Source organism: Stegostoma tigrinum, chromosome 4 (assembly GCF_030684315.1).
Source record: "Stegostoma tigrinum isolate sSteTig4 chromosome 4, sSteTig4.hap1, whole genome shotgun sequence".
Classification (NCBI taxonomy): Eukaryota; Metazoa; Chordata; class Chondrichthyes; order Orectolobiformes; family Stegostomatidae; genus Stegostoma; species Stegostoma tigrinum.
In genome coordinates, this window is record NC_081357.1 from 57,769,606 (window position 1) to 57,791,352 (window position 21,747).

The following is a 21,747-nucleotide window of genomic DNA, read 5'->3' on the forward strand; positions in this document are numbered from 1 at the left end:
AGATCAAACAGATTGTTTCTGATATACTTCTAACAATGTCAGTTTTTATATGTATTCTTGCCAATTGGTCACTGCAAATTTTTGTTTTTAAAGAGTAACTAACAATATCACAGATCATTTTATAATGTCCTCCCACACAATGTTTCTGCCTCAGGGTACTCACTTTGTTAGCATTCCTGCAAACAATATATGTTAATGTTAAAAGTATGCTACTCGCCACAGGAAATGGCAGTTTTGGGCTGCATTTACATTACAATTGCAGCATCGGTGAAAAGCAGTTTTGAAGTCATAGTGGACATCTGGAAGTCTCACATTAACTTCACTCCAAAATTAGGACAAACCTAAGATTCCTTTTGCAACTTTAGAGTTGGCATGATGCAAAACTGTTTTGCACAAATGCTAGTTACAATGTAACTACAGCCTCAAGTGTAATCTTAAACTGTACTCATTGTCTTCCAACTAAAATCAGTCTACAATATCTATTTTAATTTACTACTTGAGGTTTTAGGATGTAAAGGCTCAGAATATGTTGTATAGTTTCCATATTTTAGTTAACACTATTAGTTTTTCAACAGCAATAATTATTGATGTTTCCATTGTTCTGTTTATGACATGCCTGTTCTTCAAAACCAAAATAAACATCAAATGTAAACAGTGATTTTTCTTAATGACTATATTGGAAATGAGAGTTTTTTAAAATTTCAAGTCATATTACCAATAGGAGATTTTGTGTATAAGTAAATGATATCATATATAACTTTGTTTATATATAATTTTACTCCTGTTCGTGCAAGCATCTATGTTACGCATTAATTTTATAATACTGAGCATGTTTGTGCTTGGTTTTAGAAAAGAATGAACATGTTAGATGTTATACCAACTACACAATATTGAACTGCTGAAATATAACAACAGCAATATATTAAGAACTGCAGATGCTGGAAATCTGAAAAAAAGAGCAGAAATTGATGAGACACTCAGCATGTCTAGCAGCATCTGGGGACAGAAAACAGATTTAATGTTTCAAATCCCATGGCCTTTCATCAGAGCTGTTCTGATGATGGCTCACTGGACTTGAACTGTTAATGCTACATTTCCTCCAGAGATGCTGTCAAACCCTGCCGAGTTTCTCCAAATACTTCTGCATTTCAAGTGCTGGAATATGTTGCAAACTGAAAGTCTACTAAATCTTCAGCGAGATGCTGATCAAGCAGAACACAATACCACCCATGAATCTGCTCATCATACTAATTTGCCAAACAATTGATCTTCTTAAAGCTCAAAGATGTTGTCATTTAAATTTGCACCACCTACATACAGTACACACAGGTGAAGCCCAAAACGTCAGTTTTTGTGCTCCTGAGATGCTGCTGGGCCTGCTGAGTTCATCCAGCCTCACATTTTATTACCTTGGATTCTCCAGCATCTGCAGTTCCCATTATCACTGAAATATTTTCATGATTTCTAAGTGGAGTCCTTTTTTATCTTTAATGTAGAAAACTTGCAACACTTGCAACCTAATTATCACATTTATCATATATAAGCATTTAATTATTCAGTGTCCCAGTTTGGGGCAGAATCACCTCTGTGTCTAAAAGAATCTGTACTTCTGCAGTCACATGAAATCCCCTTCTGTCTATCTGCAATACACACATTTTAAACCATCTTTGCCCAGAACAATTAATGGAATTTAAAGAAGTATTCAAAACTGTGCAGTAAAATAGCGAGACTAAAAGCCACAAAATGTAAAATGCTTGTGACTGATTCTAAGTTGCTATTGCAAAGAGTATAGAGGGTAGGCCAGGAGGGAATAGTGTAAAAAAAAGCTACGATGCACCGTACATCATATTTCCCATCTGTTGTTCAACTTTCACATAATATTATTTAGAACAAATCTAAGTTGTGAAGTCAAGCTGATGGTTTTAGAAGAAATAACAGAACATATTATCTTGTAATATGATTGATAAATGTTACTCAGAGTTCCTTCTGCAAATGTATGATTACTGAGGGAGTCAAATGTCTTCTTTTGAGTCAAATAAAGTATTTTGTCAGATATTGTTAAATGATTGACTTCTAGTAAATCTTTTGCCCCTGTGGAAACTATTAGGGCTTTGCGTGAACTCGAAACAAAACAATGCCCCAATGAAAAAACAAGCTAATAGCAAAAACTTTCCCAGTGACAGTTTGAAACAAGTGAAATACAAATTTTGGCAAAAGTGATGTAGGTGAAGAGGTTAATTTCCACCCACAATATGGGAATCCACAACCAATCTGTGAAATTCTGTCTAATGTGAAGAATTAGAAGTTAAGACAATTAAGCTCACGGGAATTCACTGATTTCAAAAGTCCACAAGCAAATTCAATCTATATTTGCATAATCTGAGAAGAAAAATGTTCATTGGGACAATTTAAAACCACAATCAAAATGAACAGATTACCATCTGACAAACTAACAATAATGACTGCAGTAACCACTTTCCTTTAGGTTTGGTCCAGGCGTCAGAAGTTTTGGGATATGCATACATACTTAAACTTCATGTCGAAACTATTCTTGTATGGCACAGAAAACAGAATCCTTTTCCTCACGGAGACCTCACCTCAACCTTACAGAATCTTTCTTTGCCTGGACTAGGCCTGACTCCATTTCCAACCACGTGGATGACTCTTAGTGCATTTGGATTTTCAGGAATTGGCCATGCATGCTGATTAGCAAGTACAACTTGTAACAAAGGAACAAATAAAAATTATTTTCAAACTGGGCAACTAGGAGGAGAGGGCATCTCACAGCTATCAAACACCTCAGCTCATATTTTCCTTCAGAAACATTTTTTTTCCCATCAACTCAGAGTATCTTGTCACCCAAGCCAACGAACACATTACTGCAATTTCAGTACAAATCAGAGATCGTCTTGTCTGCATAATGTTTCAAGATGCCAATCTCCACCATTGAAATTCCAGTCATTTCTGCATAACTAATGTTGTGACAATGGAAACAGTTAACGTTACATCAGATCAGTATTTGAAAAAAATCATCTTGGTTTGGAAGCAAAAGAATCTGTACTTCTACAGTCACATGAAATCCCCTTCTGTCTATCTGCAATTTCCACATTTTAAACAGGATTAGTTTACTTCTCATGTGGACAATAAACACAAAAACAAATGGAATGGGCTAAACAGCCTGTTTCCACCTTGAAATTTCTATGCAAACCTTATACAAATCAGGAGGAATTTATTTAGAAAAATACACACCAAAAGTGGAAAAAAATGAAAAATTCATTGCAACAAACTACATCTGCCTTCCATACTACATATGCATGACATGCATTATTCAGATGTACAACTGGAAGAATTCCAATACCCAGTTTCTTTTTAAAACAATGTACAAAAAGAAAGATTAAATGTGTACAAATTGGTTACATTCTCACATTCCAATCACTTAATCTAAACAATCAACATCCTTTCTCCCTTACCACTCCAGCCCACCCACTCTGCTCACTATTGCATAAATTCTGTCCCCACCATACTCCACTTCAGCTCTGATGAAGAGTTATTTATACTCAAAATGTTAACTTGATTTCTCTCCATGGATGCCCCCTGACTGGCTGAGATCTCCAGCATTTTTTGTTTTCAGTATAGATTCTAGCATCTGCAATAATTTGCTCCTCCACCAAATAGGTAGACTTGAATTTCTAAATTCCTGCAGATATAATTATTCTATCCCATATTTCCAAAATAATTCTGAATATTTGTGTGCACATGGCCCATCAAAATATAATGACATCTGGCATACAGTGCTGCTAATAAACAGTGAGCTTGACACTAAATGCACCTTTTCAAAGCAGAACAGAAAAATTTGGGTCAAGTGTAAGATTTGAGGAATCCTACATACTGTGCATAAGATCTCCATATATAGTTGTCTGACCCAGAGGTTTCAGATATTTAACAGTAAAATACATGGCAATTAAATAAAAATTTACATGAGTATCTGATGTACTTTTCTTACTACAATATCAGTCACAACCAACACCTTGTTTTTCTCAATGCATGAATTGCCAACACGTTTGAAGCAGTCCTTTAAACTTAATTGATCAATAATCACAAAATACTGGTCAAGAGAGCATTCCGTTACCTGGTATTAGTGACTTGAGTATTAAAACTGAAGACCCTTCCACAAACGCAAAGCCTCGCCCTCTCCGACAACAGCCACCTAGTTTGAAAATAATTTTTATTTGCTCCATGGGTAGAAGCGGCACTAGCTAATTAGCATGCGTGGCTAATTCCTGAAAGTCCATTTACACCAAGAGTCGACTGCATGGCTGAGAATGGAGTCAGGCACGCAGGCAAAGAAAGATTCTGCAAGGTTTGGTTGAGGCCCCTGTGAAGAAAGGGATTCTATTTTCTGTGCCGTACAAGAATAGTTTTGACATGAAGTTTAAGTATGTATACATATCACTAATTTTGAACATAATTGCTTTTCTTACTGACTTTTTTATATTTAGAGTTTTGACTCAGTTTTCCATGGTTAACGCTTACCTTCTCATCTTTTAGGTTGTTTTTTTGCTGAAAAATGGATTATGCTATCAGGTCTATTGGTTGCCTCCACATCTTCGTTCTGGAGAAATCAGGTTGTTCTTTGTTCTTTCATATACGTCCCTACCCTCTCCTTAGGTTGTATTATCATCCTATTCTAATCAATCTCTCCTTTGATAATATGTTTGTGAATATTCCGAGTATAGTATAAAAACAGAAGGTACTGTAAGTTCATAGATTCTCAGTCTGCATTCACAAACAGAAAAGAGAAGTTTGAACATTTTGGGAGTGCCTTAACTTTTCTCTTCACAAATGCTGACTGAGTTCTTGTGCAGTTATATAATTTTTTTACTTCTTTTTCCAGTGTTTATTGTTATTGTCGGCTTTACTGGCTTTGTACAAGCGTACATGGCACTGATCTGTAGTCTTGACAGGTACAACTATAACTTGCATATGAGAAAGATCAAGATTTACTCCATTCCTGTTGCAGGGATTGCTCTGTGGCTCTTTTCTTTCTTAAAAGAAATGCTTTCTAGACTTGACTTGAGTCGCTTCAATGGTAGTGCTCCTGCCTCTACAAGCAAACCTCTGGTTCAATTTTCACTCCAATACCTGTTGGCTATGTAGAGTTTATACAGTTTAATGCAGGTCTGCCTACAAATCCATCCAAAACTGCACACACTCTCCAAGGGAGAAGATTGAGTAGGCATGCACAGCAACAAAATAAGGATTCATTTTCTGACACTAAACCTACTATCGTGCATCACTTATTCCTCGTTCCCCCACAATTCTATACATGCCTAAAAACTGAAGATTTTGTCTGTGTCTAATATTAAAAGTGCCAGCTTGTGGGTCATATCAGTCTTCACCCTTAAGTGTTTCACTACAATTCTAATTTATCAGGTTGATAAGCTAACTATGGATTAATTATTGTTTCTTTGTAGTACAGGCAATGTGCAAAGAATGTGAGCTGAGTTTGATAAGAATGGAATATGAGGGAAAAGCAGAGTTTTGACAAAGAAGCCACTTAGCTAATTCCTCTTATACTGTGCTATACTTAGGAATACTCATTTTGACTTTGATAGATTGTTGTTTCCTGATATTTATTGTATATTTGCAATTCAGCCATTTCTTTCTTTGTCTTTTTGCATTAATTGAATATTCTTTAAAGCAATAAGACAGCTTCACCTGATCAATATAACTTAAGATTTTAGATACTTTTTAAAGGCTGTATAGGCTTCTCATAGCTTTTCTTTTTGCTTTGGAAGAAATCATCACACTGATAAGACAAATCTTATCAGTTTTGTCACTCTTTTCTCCATCCATTCTAACCAAGTACAGATTTTTCTGACATTTGTCAAGGATAAACATTTTGTGAAGTTTGATGAGTTTCCACTTTTAGAAGAACGCTGGAATTTCTGGGGCACAACTTTAAGATGTACAAAAAGCAAAGGTCACCCTGCACAAGGCAAGATCTATCTTTACAGTCCCGCGAATTAGGCAGCAGCAGGGAATTCCTTCCTCTGATCACTTTTTTCCTTAACAAATGCTTGCTAGATGCTGGAGAAAACATGACGTGGTCACCTCAAACACCTACTGACCAACAATCATGCAGGGATCCTGAATCTGAAGCAAAAATTTTAAGCAGTATACCTCACTGTCTGTGAGAACTCTCATCCTAGATCTAATCAGGAGTCAGAAGTCAAACTTCTTGCATTTCTGACATTACAACATTTTCAAGTACTCCAATGGCATTTCCCTTGTTAGAAACTTCCTAATAAGTCAACATAATATGCAAAAATACCCCCTAAATGTTGGAACTAATTATTTCACAAGAATTTCATTAAATTTCTCCAGGACTCTTCCTCAGTCACTACTGAAGAATAAAAGCCAGTATCTTTCTTTCTTATTTATGCCCTTGTTGGTGATCATGATTGGATTAAATTTTTTTGTCTGCTCTTAAGGTCCTGAATCCTTGCCAGGACAGGACGCCACAGATCTTCAGCAACTGGCCCAAAAGATCATCCATTCTTTCAAACTAACTCAAAACACTTTTCACCACTCCAATTAGTTAAGCCTTAAGCTTCAAAATTCCCACCCTCAACTTTTAAGAACCAAACTTTTGGTTACCTTTGTTAACAAGTATTCATTAACTTTCGTCTTTATGTGGCTTGTTCAAAACATTTGTTTGATAGTGCTCATTGTAAAGTATCTTCTGATATTTTGCTATCTTACATATGCTATATAACTGCAAGATGCTGTTCTCAATCTCAACAACATAAACAGAGTCAAAAATCACAGCTGGAACTAGCAACAGTAGTGCAGCAGCCCTGTTTCAGAAAGTTTTACCAGCCCAAGGGATGGGGAGAAATGCGGCAGATTGGGTTCAGAATTAGCTGACCCTGAGAAGACAAATGGTGGTAGTGGGCGGAAAATATTCAATATGGTGCTCAGTTATGAGTGGTGTACCACAAGGATCTGTTCTGGGTCCTCTTCTATTTGTGATTTTTGTAAATGATTTGGATGAAGGAGTGGAAGGGTGGGTTAGCAAGTTCACAGATGCTACAAAGGTGGGTCATGCTGTGGACAGTGCGGAGGGCTGTTCTAGATTACAAAGGGACATTGATAGAGTGCAGAGCTAGGCTGAGAAATGACAGACGGAGTTTAATCTGGAAAAGTGTGAGGTGATTCATTTTGGAAAGACAAACTTGAAAGCAGAATACAGAGTTAATGGAAAGATTCTTGGCAGTGTGGAGGAGCAGAGGGATCTTGGGGTTCATGTCCACTGTTCCCTGAGAGCTGCTACCCAGGTGGATAGAGTTAAGAAGGCGTATGGTGTGTTAGCTTTCATTAATAGAGGGATTGAGTTCAAGAGCCGTGAAATTATGCTCCAACTATACAAAAGCTTGGTTTGGCCACATCTGGAGTATTGTGTCCAGTTCTGGTCACCTCTATTACAGTAAAGATGTGGAAGCATTAGAAAAAGGTACAGAGGAGATTTAACAGGATGTTACCTGGACTGGGGGAAGGTCTTACGAGGAAAGGTTGAGAGCGCTAGGGCTTTTCTCTTTAGAATGACGAAGGATGAGAGGTGATTTGATACAGGTGTACAAAGGTGATCAGAGGTATAAATAGAGTGGACAGCCAGACTTTTTCCTACAGTGGAGGTAGCTTTTGAGGGGATATAGTTTTAAAGTGAAAGGAGGCAGATATCGGGGAGATGTCAGAGGTAGGTTATTTACTCAGAGTGTGGTAGGGGCATGGAATGCATTGCCGGAGAGGGTAGAGGAGTTGGCCTCATTAGGGACATTTAAGCAGCTATTAGATAGGCATATGGATGATAGTATAAGGTAGCGATGTAGGTTAGATAGTGGCCGAAGGGCCTGTACTGTGCTGTACTGTTCTACGTTCTATGTTCTAAGTTCATAGGGACATGCTGTGCCCTGGCTTCAGCATTCATTCAGATCTAGCAATACACTCAAGATTGAAAGTAAAATGCCACTCCCCCACATACACGCCTACATAGTTTCTTGCACTATGTTGTGTGATATTTTCAGGCTGGGCTGCTTTACATTTCTCCCTTTTATCAGTTTTGCTTATCACATTTTACCAAAGTTATCATATGAATTAATGATGGAAATGTCCGCAATGATGATAGAAACTTTGACACTCTTGTGTGTCACAATTACTGAGTTGCTCTTTCAAAGGTCATGAGTGTCAAACACATTTTACAGAATTCCCAGTACTACGTAGGACAGATTGCTGGACTGACTTCTTCGATTAATAGCAGTTAGCTATATCTGCCTGGTGTGTTTATTTTGAATTTCCCTGAATTGCTTTGACTGATCCAGCTCTGTTTGATATTGTAGGCTCATGACGGTGGTTTGGCTGCTGTCCTCGTGGCTGTGAACTTGGTTTTTGCTTTTGGATTGACCTTCACATGACGTCTTCACAGACAATTTTGGCATGAAAGGAGTACACAATATAATTGCATACTACTTGTTGTTTATTTTATGCTTAAAAACTAAAAGTTCAAATCACATAACTTTGGATCTGACTTCCATTAAACTGAAACTGGTCAATTAATAAGCACTGAAATAACATGATGCAATGCACTGAAACAATTCCGTCTACTCTTCCTCTCCCAGGCACACAATAAAATGAGCACTTATTCAATTCATTCTTCTTTATTTTGAAGCCATGTCAAGATTTAGAATTTAAGGGGAGAAAGGATGGGAATTTGTATCATATGAGATAACATTATGAAATGATTGAATCAGAAAGCATTAACTGTTATAATATAAAGATAAATAAGATGGAAATACATTTTCAGAACACAATAGCAGAAAAGCTTAATCGTCGCTCAAAAGATTTCAACTTACAAGCTCTGGTCAACCACCCACAAAAAAAACATAACTCTCTCCTTGGCTAAATTATCCAGCATTTGCTGGATGGTAAAGATAATCTTAGAAATTAGTATCCTCGCTTGTGATATCTAATTCTCATTGACTGCACCGCTAAAATCATTCCTTACACAACTGAAATATTGCCAATTTCTGGTATTACTATAGCCCTAGTGAAGCAGAGGTTCTGTTTTTCTCATATTTTCTAATCAACCTGTTCAGAGATGTTATAACACACCTCTGAAATTGGTGAGTCTTGAACTTGGGTTGGCTGGCTCAGAGGCAGGGAGACTATGAAACCACAACTGTTTGGTTACCTCAGGAATTATTTTCTCCTATGATCTTCACATAGGTCTCCAATAACCCACCTGCAGGTTCTTTATATAACAAAACACTGCCCACTCAGTTTTCAATCTTCCACTGTCTACGTGCTAGAAAGCATCCTACATGCTTTGTATTCTACTTAATGTCTCTCTTGTACCATGGTTCAGCTTTCAGCAAAAGCAATGCTCTGAAATTCACTGCCCTAACCACACTTCCCTTACAGCTGCTTTTCTCACTTTCAAAGGTTTTGTCAATATTTACTTCAAGAGTACGCACTGTTACCTTCTTTAATATCTCACATTACTTGACATCTCCCACTGCCCTTCAATTTTTTGCAAATGTAACATTTTAGAGAGACTAAACAACAGTAAACATTACTTTGGGATAACAACTCTTTTTGTGTTGAATTTTCCAACATGTACAAATCTTATTCACTATTGGATTATACTGTACAAGAGCCAATAAGGAAAATTGAATCGCAAGGGTTGAATCAAACAGGGGAAACAATCTCACAATATTTACCTGGGAAGCACTTGCAGAATTGCATAACAACCAAACAGATCATCTCTCATTCTTCTAAACTTGATAGTGTTCCAGTCAATCTTCTTTCACAGCAATTCTCTCATCCCAGGAATCAATTTAGTGAGCTTTCATTGCACTCGCTAAGGCAAGTACATCCCTTCCTTAGGCACAGAGAACAAAACTGAATATGAGAAATCTATTTGTTTCTCTTTCCCTACGCACATTATGTTGCTTAAATCTGACTACAAGACTGACCACTTCAGTCCCAAAATAACAAACTAGTTATGCTGACTCATAGGTATAAATTGTGCCAAATATCTTGTCAATTGAATATGCTGCCATGTGCACTTTTAATTGTTTTTTTGTCTGCTCTTTATAATGTCATACTGTTGACGAACTCAAAGTACAACAATGTAAAACAACTTGGGAGATGGGAACATGCAAGTAAAATTGAATAATATGGCTAGGCATGTATAAATAAGCAATTACTGAAAATCTACGTGATTAAAACGGATCTTGAAAAATATGATTAATCCAGCCTTACAGCACACCCTCAATACTGCAATGGAGGATCAACTCTACAGAGTTGGTCTTGAATCTCAAGTCAAGAACAAAATCAGAAGTTGCTGGAAATGCTCAGCAGGTCTGGCAGCATCTGTGAAGAAAAAAAAAAATCAGAATTAACATTTCAGGTCGAGTGACCTTTCCTCAGAATAGTTCTGAAACATTAACTGATACTTTACTTCAAAGATACTGCCAGACCTGTTGAGCTTTTCCAGCAACTTCTGTTTTTGTTCCTGATTTACAGATCTGCCGTTCTTATGGTTTGAATCTCAAGTCATCTGACTTAAATACACGAGTGCTACCACTGAGCAAAATCTGACACCCAAGAAGGCTAAGTGATCAGTTAATCTAAGATACTTTCACATGTTAATACTTAATGTATCAGAGATAATGGGAACTGCAGATGCTGGAGAATCCAAGATAATAAAGTGTGAAGCTGGATGAACACAGCAGCCCATGGCCTGCTGTGTTCACCCAGCTTCACACTTTATTATCTTAATACTTAATGTAATTGTGTAGCTTGCTGACTTCATCTTGCGTTTAATGTTAGTTAGCTAAGAGACAAGATGTTAGGTATGTTTTTGTTAACATTAAAATATAAGCCATGGGATATGAGACAACTTTGTGAAACCTTGCAAGATTCTTCCAAAAATGGAAATCGGATTGCCCGGCTGATGGTCTTGATGTGGGTAGTCAACATTTTAAATTAGGCTAATAAAAATAAAACCAGTAATTCAAATCAAATCAATGTGACACATTTGAGGGCATGAATTAATTCTACGAGGATATCTTTACTCATAAACAAAATATTTAAACAACTTTAAATTTAGTATCTTTGACATCCAAAATAAAGGGTTCATCAAATTCATTTTGAGTCATTTTGGTTATGATATCATTAGGATCTTACTAGACTAGAACACATCATCCACAACAAAGCATCTCACTCTCATCCATTAACTTACAGATTTTAAATTTTCTGAAGCATCTGATAACAGTTGCGCATTAAGAACATGCAATAATTTGATAACTAAACAAAACATCAAGGAGCCAATATGCATATTTTCACTCTGTAAAAGTTATTTTTGAACATTTGTCCATATCTATCTATCTCCTTTAGCATGAACATGATCCTTGAATGGCTTACAGCAGCACACGTTCAAAAGTAAACTGTCTGGCATAGCTGCGATGTAGGTGTTGTTTCTTCACAAGCGGCTCTTGATTGCGTTTGTCAAACTGCATACGTACATATCCCACATTGATAAGAAACTGTTTTTTTTAAATGTGGGCCAGAGGAATGCCTATTCCACAAATTATTAACCCACGACTTCAGTCCATTCTCATCAAACCACTGTCATGGACAAGTATAAAATTCTCAGGAAATCTGATTTCTGATATTGCCTTATGTTTAAAAATTATAATAGGCATTTATTTTGTTCTTTTAACCATGCAGGGTAGTACCACTGTGAATCTCTCTCTCTCATGTCCCGTGCTTTTCAAATAAATTGCCATCAAATGTCTCCACTACACCATTCAGTTGTTGGATGTAATGAAATTCATCAGCATTTTATCAATGTCATCAATGTGACATAACAGAGATTTGTGTCTTTGTGCTGTCTGATAACGAATAGCTAGAACTAGCAAAATTGGCAAAGATCTTTTGCTAGCTTTTGAGTGATGAGACTTCAGTCAAACTATTTTTGCTCCATAACATGGTTATCCAAGCTGCAAGTTGCTCTGAAACCTTCATTGGGCTCCAGGTTTGATTTGGTTTATTTAAGCACATTTCTACAGAGTAAATTTCAGGAGATGTCATCACCATTCCGACAATTTTCAAGTAGACATTCTAATAAATATTTCTTTAGATCTGACCGGTGGCAGGTTACTAGTATCATGGTGCATTTGGCTTGGACATCCTCTTCAAGACAGATTGTCTCCCACATTTTACCAATACTGAATTCCCTCACTGCAACAGTTACCTGACAAGTTAACAAATCTTATGACTTCTGGCTCGCAACTGCCTTTACGGGGATTTTTTTTTTGCTAGAGATGATTGCTGTTTGTCACTTACAAAAATGGTCTGCTCCGTGTGGGCCTCTCTTGAAAATTCATGCATCTTTTCAACAATACAGCACGTTGCCCGATAGATCACACATTACCTTATACATGTGAGCTAAACATGCATTCTGAAGTGAAAAATAAGATCAACTCCTACTGAAAGTATAGGATTACTTGGCATAAAGGGGGTCTCAGACTTGTCTGCACAGCACAAGCTTAAACATGAATTTTGGTGCTCAAAAACTTATGCACTCTGCACTATTATAGATCATAATTCATGATCTACGACAATTGGTTTTAAAACACACACAATGGTGTTCAATTCTCCCCAATTTGGAAACAGTTCAGAAATGATAATATCTCAAGCAGATCATGCCTGAACTTTAGTAACAGCACAATTTACCAGCATACCTATATCAGAATTGGCATATAATAGTTGTGTATATACGACAACTCTTCCTTTGTACCTTACGCTGAGTACTTTCAAAACATAACAATCAACCCTCTCCTTGGTGTAAAAAGGAAAAAAACTTCCAGTGCAATTAAGCAATTTAAAAACTTACGATTTATAAAACAGAAATGTCTTTCTGCATTGTAAAGGCTCATTATACAACACAAATAGCAGCATTACAAGAAACAAAAGCCTAGAATTGAAAAACAAAGGAAACGGAAGCTGGCACAACACACTCATAACATCTCATTACTTTGGTACATGAATATAATCCAACTATAGTCATTTTGAATTAAGAAGATTATATATAATCTCATTACACATCCTGTCATGTTAAAAATCTTGCATACAGAACACACTTCCTGGTCATATTTCAAATGTTCCAAGTTAGTATATCTTCCAACTCACTACAAGCATGTTGCAAGAGATTTGTTAGCATATGTACATAGGCATTTTTTTGAAAAAACGTTCCTGAAAAGGACATCTCAGCTTTGATGCTTTGGCACATGATATCTTAGAAACAGCCAGTTATGTCTGAAAAAAAAACAAGAATCTGCATAAAGGAGAATGGCATTAGAATAGTTAGGTGGCTGTTTCCAGCCACCGCTGATCCAACCAGCCAAAGAACCTTTTTCCATGCTGTAAACTTCGAGCTCTACAACAATAATCAAAACAGCAGGTAATAAATAAATAAAATGCATTACATGGTAGGGTGTCTTATAGTTAAAAGAAAATAAGAACTAGAAGTCAATGTGGGTCATAGGGGCCCTAAAAAGATAATTCAGTCATTTAACAAGTTCATGGTTGATTGATAGTTTTTTTTAAGCCTAAAAGAATTAGGTGATTTAAAGAATGGAAAGTAAAGTTGAAGCTATCAATTTCAGTCTGAAACGTGCTTATTATCTATACATTCAAAACACTCTAGGCTAGGAAACTCCAAAAATTTCTAGCTTTTGAGTGAGAAAATTACTCATTTTAATTCCCCTATCCTGAAACTATGCACCCTTGTTCTAGACTAAGTACACTCCTGCCCTATCCAGCTCCTGCCGAATCTTAAAATGTTTCAATTAATTACTTCACAGTTTTTCTAACTTAGAGACTGTAGGGCCATTTCACTCAACCTCTTCTGACAGAATAGCCTTCTCAATCTTAGTAACCAATCTAAATATACCTTAACTGCAAACTCTCCAAAACATGTATATCCTTCCAGAGGTTCTGATACCAAATCTGTGCAGTACTATAGTCTTACAGAATTCTTCTACTAATGAAACAAGACATACTTACTTTGAAAGCTGAGTTTAATAAAACCTAGAATAAAAATAAAATGTTCATCTAATGTTGTCCATGTACCACAGCTACCTTTTGTAAAAAGAATCTGATTCACTAATGTTCCTTAGAATCAGAAATCTGTCATCCTTACTTGGTCAGCCGACATGTAACTGACAAGCTACATCAATGTGACTGACTCTTAACTGCCTTTTGAAACGCCAAACCATTCAGTTCAAGTACAACTAATGATGGGCAACAAATACCAGCCTTCTCAGCAATGTCCATAGCCCATACAAGAATAAAGAAAATACTGATGTTTTTTTCTGAGTACAAGCACCCATAATCTGTGAGAATTTCAAGATTTAATAGTTGTTCATCATATGAATTTCTATTCTTCTGACCAGATATGTCTTTCAATTCTCTACACTGGGCAAAAAAGTGGCAGATAGAATACACTGACTTACCTTGACTCAATCACAGTCTACAGAGAGCCTTTCTCTTCTCCTCACAGTTTACTCTCCCACTTAGTTTTGTATCACCTTTACACTTGAATTTTTATTATTTAATATTTTAATATTGATTGTTGTTTTATTACTCTTTAGGGCATTCCAGTTCTAACAACTTGCCACCATTAAAAAAAACACTTATTCCAACCCTCTTTTCTGGGCTTTAAACAGTCCTCTATCCATGCTAATAAATTATCACTATCACCACAATGTCATAACTTGTGCAATAATCTTTAATGTGGCATCTTATAATTTTTGAAAATCTAAACTTACAACATTCAATGGTACCTCATTATCCATTCTGGCAGTCACACCTCCAAAATATCTTAAACAATTTGATAAACATAATTTTCCTTTCATAAATCCACACTGAGCAGAGTCAACCAGCTACAGTAACAGTGACTTCCCTCAACATCAAGGAACCCGAGCAAAACTGAGGTCAACAGAAATCATGGCAAAGTTCTCCCAGTTAGGGTCACACATGGTACAAAGTAAGATGACTGCAGTTGTCGATTAGCTCAGTCCCAGGACATCTCTGCAGCTGTTTCTCAGAATAGTAGTCCAGGTCCAACCATCTTCAGCTTCTCATCAACACAAGGTCAAAAGTGGGGAAATCCAGTGATGATTGCAGAATGTTCTATTTGTAACTCCTGCAATACTGAAGTAGGCTGTGTCAATTTGCAGCAAAATCTGGACAACACATAGGTTTGGCTGATAAGTGGTGAGTGGTATTCATGCCATGCAGTGACCACAGCCACAAGAGAGATTCTAACTACTCACACTCACTGTTCAACGACATTATCATTTTGAAATCCTCGAGATTAACATCCTGAACATCACCATTGACAAACAAATAAATATTAAGTCTACTAAGTACAGCATGTCAGAGTCTAATAATTCAGCAGCAAGTAAATCACCTCCAGGCTCCCCAGAATTTGTGCAACTGCAATGCAATATGCTGGGGTGCACCAGAATACTCCCTGTTTTGCCTGGACTAGTTCAGCTCCTACAACAATAAAGAAGCTTGAAACCACCCTGATCAAACAGCTCATGTGATTGGAGCTCCATCCAGCCACAACACATAGTTGTGGTAATACATGCTGTCTTGAGGACACTGAAACAACTCAACATGCTCTTCTGACAGCAGTTTCCAAACCTGCCAATTCTACATCTTGAAAGGAAATGGCAGCATATCCATGGGACCACTATGACCTGCACAGTTCGTTCAAGCTAGGTACCACCCTGACTTGGAACTACATCACCAATCTTTCACGGTTACTGGTCTGAATCCTGAAACTCACTTCCTTACAACATATTAACTGCAACAATTCAAGAGGCAGCTCACCACCACCTCGAGGGCTGTTTAGGATGGACAATAAACAATGGCCCGGTCACTGATGTTATATCTTGTGGATGAACAAAAGAAGAATAACACATTACTGCCACTTCCTTAATAACAGAATTCAGCATGTTTCTAATAACAATAAAGGGCAAATGGGTCTGCAGTTCCTCATTTTCTTTCGCCCATTTTTTTCTTCAATTATAACACCACATTCCAATTCACTAATGCTTTTCAGAACCAAGAAAGCTTTGGAAGATGAAGACCAGTACATCAAGTTCTTTTACAACCACCTCTTTTAGAATCCTACAACTGTGGGCAAACAAGTCCAACAGACTTGTCAGCTTTCATTCCCAATAATTTCTCCAGTACTACTTTATCAATATTGAGTACTTTGAGTTGGTCACTCTCATTAGACAATTGGTTCACCACTATGAGATATTTTTATGTCTTCAACCATGAAAACAAACACAAATGTTTATTTAACATCTCCATCTTTTTACTTACTTCTCATTTAACTTTCACCCGTCTTTGAATAAGGGACTATAGATTAACTTTGCTACTTTCACACTTCCTACATATTTGAAATCTGAAATTCTGACACTCCATCTTTGGTCAGTTTACGCTCATGTTCTGTTTAATGGCCTTCTCAGCTTTTTGGTCCTGCCCAAAACGTCCCAGTCCTCAGACTTACTAATCCTCCCGGCAATATTTTAAGCTTCTTATTTCATTGGAATACTATCTTTAACCTCTATAATTAGCCACAGATGATTCGCTTTCCTTGTGTGATGCAAATTCATTGAGAACTATGAACTAATTCTTTAAACAGTCACTATTACTCACATGAGTTTTCAGTTTAATTTTCCATTCCATCTCAGCCAATCTACTCTCATATCTATGTATTTAGTTTCATTTACGTCCAATACCTCAGTCACACTATAATCACATTCCCCAAAAGATATTTTGCTGTAAAATTACAAGTTAAGCCTATGCCATTGCACAGAACATTGTCAAAATATCCTCTTCTGTTTGCTATCATAACTTATTGTTCTAAAAATCCACGTCAAGTGCAAACTACTTTAACCCTTTTGATTAATAAGGCTGAAATACAATCTGCTGCTTAAAAAGAATTGACCAATTTATCCACCATGCTCTACAATACTGTTTAAAAAGTGGATTGTTGGCAGAACAAATGATCAACGTATGTGCTCATTTACAAACCAACAAGGTGTGCATGAACAAACTGGATACATCCACCAAGATTCTAAACCGATGGTGAAGAGCTGCAAACAAAAGTCTACATCTGGCAGAATAGGGGTGTTGCAAGGCCTTTGAGTAAAATCGCAGAACTACCATATACGAAAGGTGATCAAGCGATAATTTGCCAAGCCTCTCCTTCACCTCACTTATGAACTATTTTTAAGCCTGAATTGTTTGAGTGACAATGGTGCAATTAGAAGGAAGAGTGACTCAGTTGATCAATAAAGCGGCTGAAGTCGAGGTGATTTTGACCATACAGTGCGTGTCTATTTTATGGAAAAGATTTTATATTTTGACAGAGTAATGTATAGGTAAAGTGCATTAGCTATTGATATATTTCAACTGCAAGTCAAACTATCAAAGTAAACAAAGTTTGACTTCTGTCTCATGGTTTATTTCTGTTGTTGCCAAGTTAACTTCTGGAACTGTTTTTTCCCCTCTTATTCTTTCACGCGATTTACACATCAGATCGAAAAGTCACAAAAATGCATGGCATATAGATCACAAGGAAAACAGACAACGAAAGAGGCAGCTTTTCTTGCCTTTACCTAACTGTCAACGGGTTAGTAAAGCAATTATCAACAAACAGAGTGCTTAAATGACAAGCGACATGCTGCGGGTCTGGAATCACATGTAGGCCATACCAGGTATAGATGGCATATTCCCTTCCCTAAAGGACATTAGTTGACTTGATGGATTTTAACAATTGTTGATGGTTTCAGAGTTACCGTTAACTGATTAATTTTTAATTCCAGATTTGTTGAATTTAAACCATGGCGGGAACTAAACCCATGCCCCCAGAGCAACTGTCCAGGTCTTTGGATTAACACTCCAGCAACATTACCACAACCCAGTACTGCCTAGAGTAATAAATATCAGCTACAGGTTGAAGGTCCAGAAGACACAAAAACACATGGTACAACTCAGCCTAATGAAAAGCCAAACCTCGGAGAAAAAAAAAAATGGATGAAATTATTGTGACATGCCATGCAGACAAACTACTCTGCTGAGAGAGAGCATATTTTCAACAGTCCCAAGCATTCAGTGCACAGGGTCCAGGAATGAATGCAGAAGCCTATTTGTCAACAGCAGAGTTAGTAACCTCCAGGTAACCTAAAGATTTGCTTAAGAGATGGAGTTGAAAGCTAAAATTAGTGATAGATTAGCGGACTGATTACTGAAAAATGAAGAGGAGCATGAAAATATGAGGAAGAGAGCAATATGGTGTACACAAAAAGAACACTTGACAGTATAACAAGTTGAGGACAGGGAAAAAGACAGTTGGAAGAATGACAGCTAACAGCAATCAGCTAAAAATATGGTACATGTAGAAACCGAAAATTTAAAAGCATAGAAATAAGCAGCCATGTAAAGTGGACATTTAGGCCATGCAGCAGTCAATGGTCACTCCCAGACAAGGAGCAGGTCTAAAAGTGACCAGGCTACAAAGCAGAAAAATGCTCAATAGTTGGCTTACCAAGAATGGTTGTGGAAATGTCATAGTCTTTAGATCAGGATCAACTGAAAATAACAAAATCGGCACATAGAGTGTGATCATAAATTAAAATGGAACATTACACTTTAGTTATAAGCAAATCCATACAACTGCAATAAGCGACAGGTACTGATCTAGATTAGGCAGAACATGCACTCACAGCCCTTTTGTTTTCTTATTCCCTCATGTTTTATGTTCTATACATCTTCATGGCCTCTCAAACTATCCAAAAATGTCAGCATGGATCCAGCCTTTAGAATTTTTCTCCATCAATTACTGCACTGATGTCTCCGAAAGTCTTTTACTTTCTCAAGGTAATCTGGATTGATTATTGACGAGCTCTTTTGCCTTGTAACGGTTCACTTCGAAATTCTACCTTTGATGTCATTCACCCACCATTCACTTCTTGAGACCTTCACACATACCTTCTGCTGTTGATCAAATCCGGCCCTTCCTTCCCCATAGTATCTCAAACTGTTCTCAATGGCTAGTTGTATTAGAACATTCTACCTCTAATATTTGAAATGAACTTGCAGATGTTTTAGTTTATGCAGCTTGTCCACTGTCAATTACTAAGTTTAAAATTGTTCACAAGACCTGTTAACAAATTATGATCACTTAATCCAAAATCCTTGCTTCTTTTCAAGCTGGTGAATTAACTTCCATGCTACTTTTACAACTGAAATAAGCAAGATTAAATGAAAAGCACACAGCTTTGCAGCCTGGCTATGATCTGACTGAAGGTCACAGATCCAAACGGCAACTTGAGCTTTCGGCCCACAGATGCGAACACACCTAAGAATTTCCAATCTATTTTGTTTTTACATAAAGACGTTTACTAGATCCAACATGGTCAAACCAATAGCCAAGAGTTTAAAACAAAATTTTATATGATGGATTTGGCCATCTGGAATATAGTTAGGGGTTTGGCGCCAGATTTTGAGAGCTCCTGTGCAACTGTGGTATGTCAAACAATCACCAGCAGAAGCCATGCCCTCATCCCAGCCATCAGCTGTGAATAGATCTGAAGAATTTTGTGTTGCAGCAAGGAAAGTGTGACCTGGTCAGTCACTAAATTAAACACCTTCGAGCGGTTGAATGATGAATTTCATTTCATTGTTATGAATTGTTAAATTTTTATCATGTAACTTACAGACGCAATAGATTCAGAAGGATAGCGTAACTTGAGTCAAAGTACATTAACACTTGAGTGCATCATGAAATTGAAGTGTGCACAAATAAACAGTCGGGGTTTAAGTTCTGTCTGACTGGTTCTGTCTTGGTTTTAGTAAACTTTGAGTGCAAATATCCACATGTATAAGCATATTTGTAACAAGTAAAAATTACAAGTATGAAAATTAAAGCAGACTGGTGGGCTGGTTTTACTGTAAGCTCCTTCAATTAATAAGTTGCTTAACAGCAAAACTATTGTTAGTGTACTACAAACTACTCACATAGACATCTTCCAACTCAATATTTGTCTACACAGTGAATCTACTTCCTATTTCCTTCAATTATTATCAAGGCTACCCTTTGCTTTCCAATATCTGTGTTTCATCAGAATCAAACACCTTGGAAGCAGAATTTTCCTAATCACGGCCATGATATATGGTACCCTTTTAACTGCCTTGCTCCCTGTCACAGCCTGCTGCTGCTAATCACTGGTCAGATATTTACCACCTCCCAAAATTAAAAGGGTATGACAGCCTCCTGGATTTAAATGCCCAGGTAACGATCAACCTCCTTGGCACCTTGTAATATGTGCACTTTCAAATCTAAACATATCTAAAGTTCCTGAAGACAGCAGACACCAGATGTGTAGATGGATGTGTTTGTCTGGGATCACAAAGATCTCCAAAAACTTCCCAAAAGAAAAGCTGTTGCAGGAGGCCAACAGCACTGCGATTCCAAAATAGCCTAAATAAATAAATGAAACAACGGCTATGTATTTAATCAACTCAGCTTAAAAATTTCAAAATAGATATCTGAACTAATTTAAAGATGCCTGTGTGTTAAATCAAGTATTTATCTGTAACACAAACTACTGGAGGTACAGAAGGCAAACAGTAATTCCTTCTTCCAACTGCACCCTAGTTCCTACTAACCCAAATTCAGAACTTTTTCCCTCTGCAATGCACTGTTTTGTTACTATGCTGTATTGAATTTTCAAACCTATCTTTCAGGAAGGGAAAACCTTCGGTTTCGTATCAATATAAAATAGGCTTTCAGTAAATGTACTTTGCTCATAAATAAAATGTACAATAACTGATGTTAACTACAGTCTGCGAACTTGGTTGTTTATTCTCTACTTTAGCAATATCTTACTCAACCAGCTGAACTGCAGCTACTATACTAAGTTGATAAACAGTAATATGATGTGTAGGTAAAACAATCAACAACACGGAACTGAAAAATCAGAGTTAACTTTTTGGGTCCACTGACCATCCTTCAGGCCCTTCTGAGAAAGGATTACTGGACCCGAAACGTTAACTGATTTCTTGTCACAGATGCTGCCAAACTTGCTGAGCTTTTCCAGCAACTTCTGATTTACAGCATCCACAGTTATTCAGTTTTTTTAAAAAAAACTGAACTGTTACTTTATACATGGTCATGAAAAATACGTACTCCAAGTTGGTCAACACGAATGACTTAATTAATTTTAAAAAAAGCTTTCCAATTTCTTTTTTTAATTACCTGTTTCACATTTGGATTTGAAGACCTCTACATGAGATAGCTACCAATCTCGAAGATGGCAAGGAAGCTTTCACCACAAACAACCCACTAGCTTGACATAACATTTTGACGCAAGGAACTTTTATATATAAAAAATGTGTAATTAGTACTTTTGTTTTGAAAGGGAGGAGTTACAAATTTTAGTTGCGCAGAGCTACAAGTTTACAGATATAAATATGATGCTCAATCTGTTTAAAAGACAGTCCTTCATCAATCTCTGCACTATTTCAGCAACTAACCTGTGAGGGATACTGAACTGAAGCAAGGCTCTGAAATCAGAATATGCTGGTATGTTT

The 21,747-nt window shown here is 36.9% G+C and overlaps 2 protein-coding genes across 2 annotated transcripts in view; one reads left to right on the forward strand and one right to left on the reverse strand.

Moving 5' to 3' along the window:
- The window catches only part of nt5dc1 (5'-nucleotidase domain containing 1), a 514,716-nt gene that overhangs the window by 426,494 nt on the left and 66,475 nt on the right, over positions 1-21,747 (reverse strand). The gene's annotated exons all lie outside the window — the stretch shown is intronic.
- The window catches only part of LOC125452311 (uncharacterized), a 63,792-nt gene that overhangs the window by 32,842 nt on the left and 9,203 nt on the right, over positions 1-21,747 (forward strand). The window contains exon 8 of the mRNA XM_059645059.1: positions 4,895-5,089. Coding sequence (XP_059501042.1) covers positions 4,895-5,089 — 195 coding nt within the window. The remainder of the gene's footprint in view (positions 1-4,894; positions 5,090-21,747) is intronic.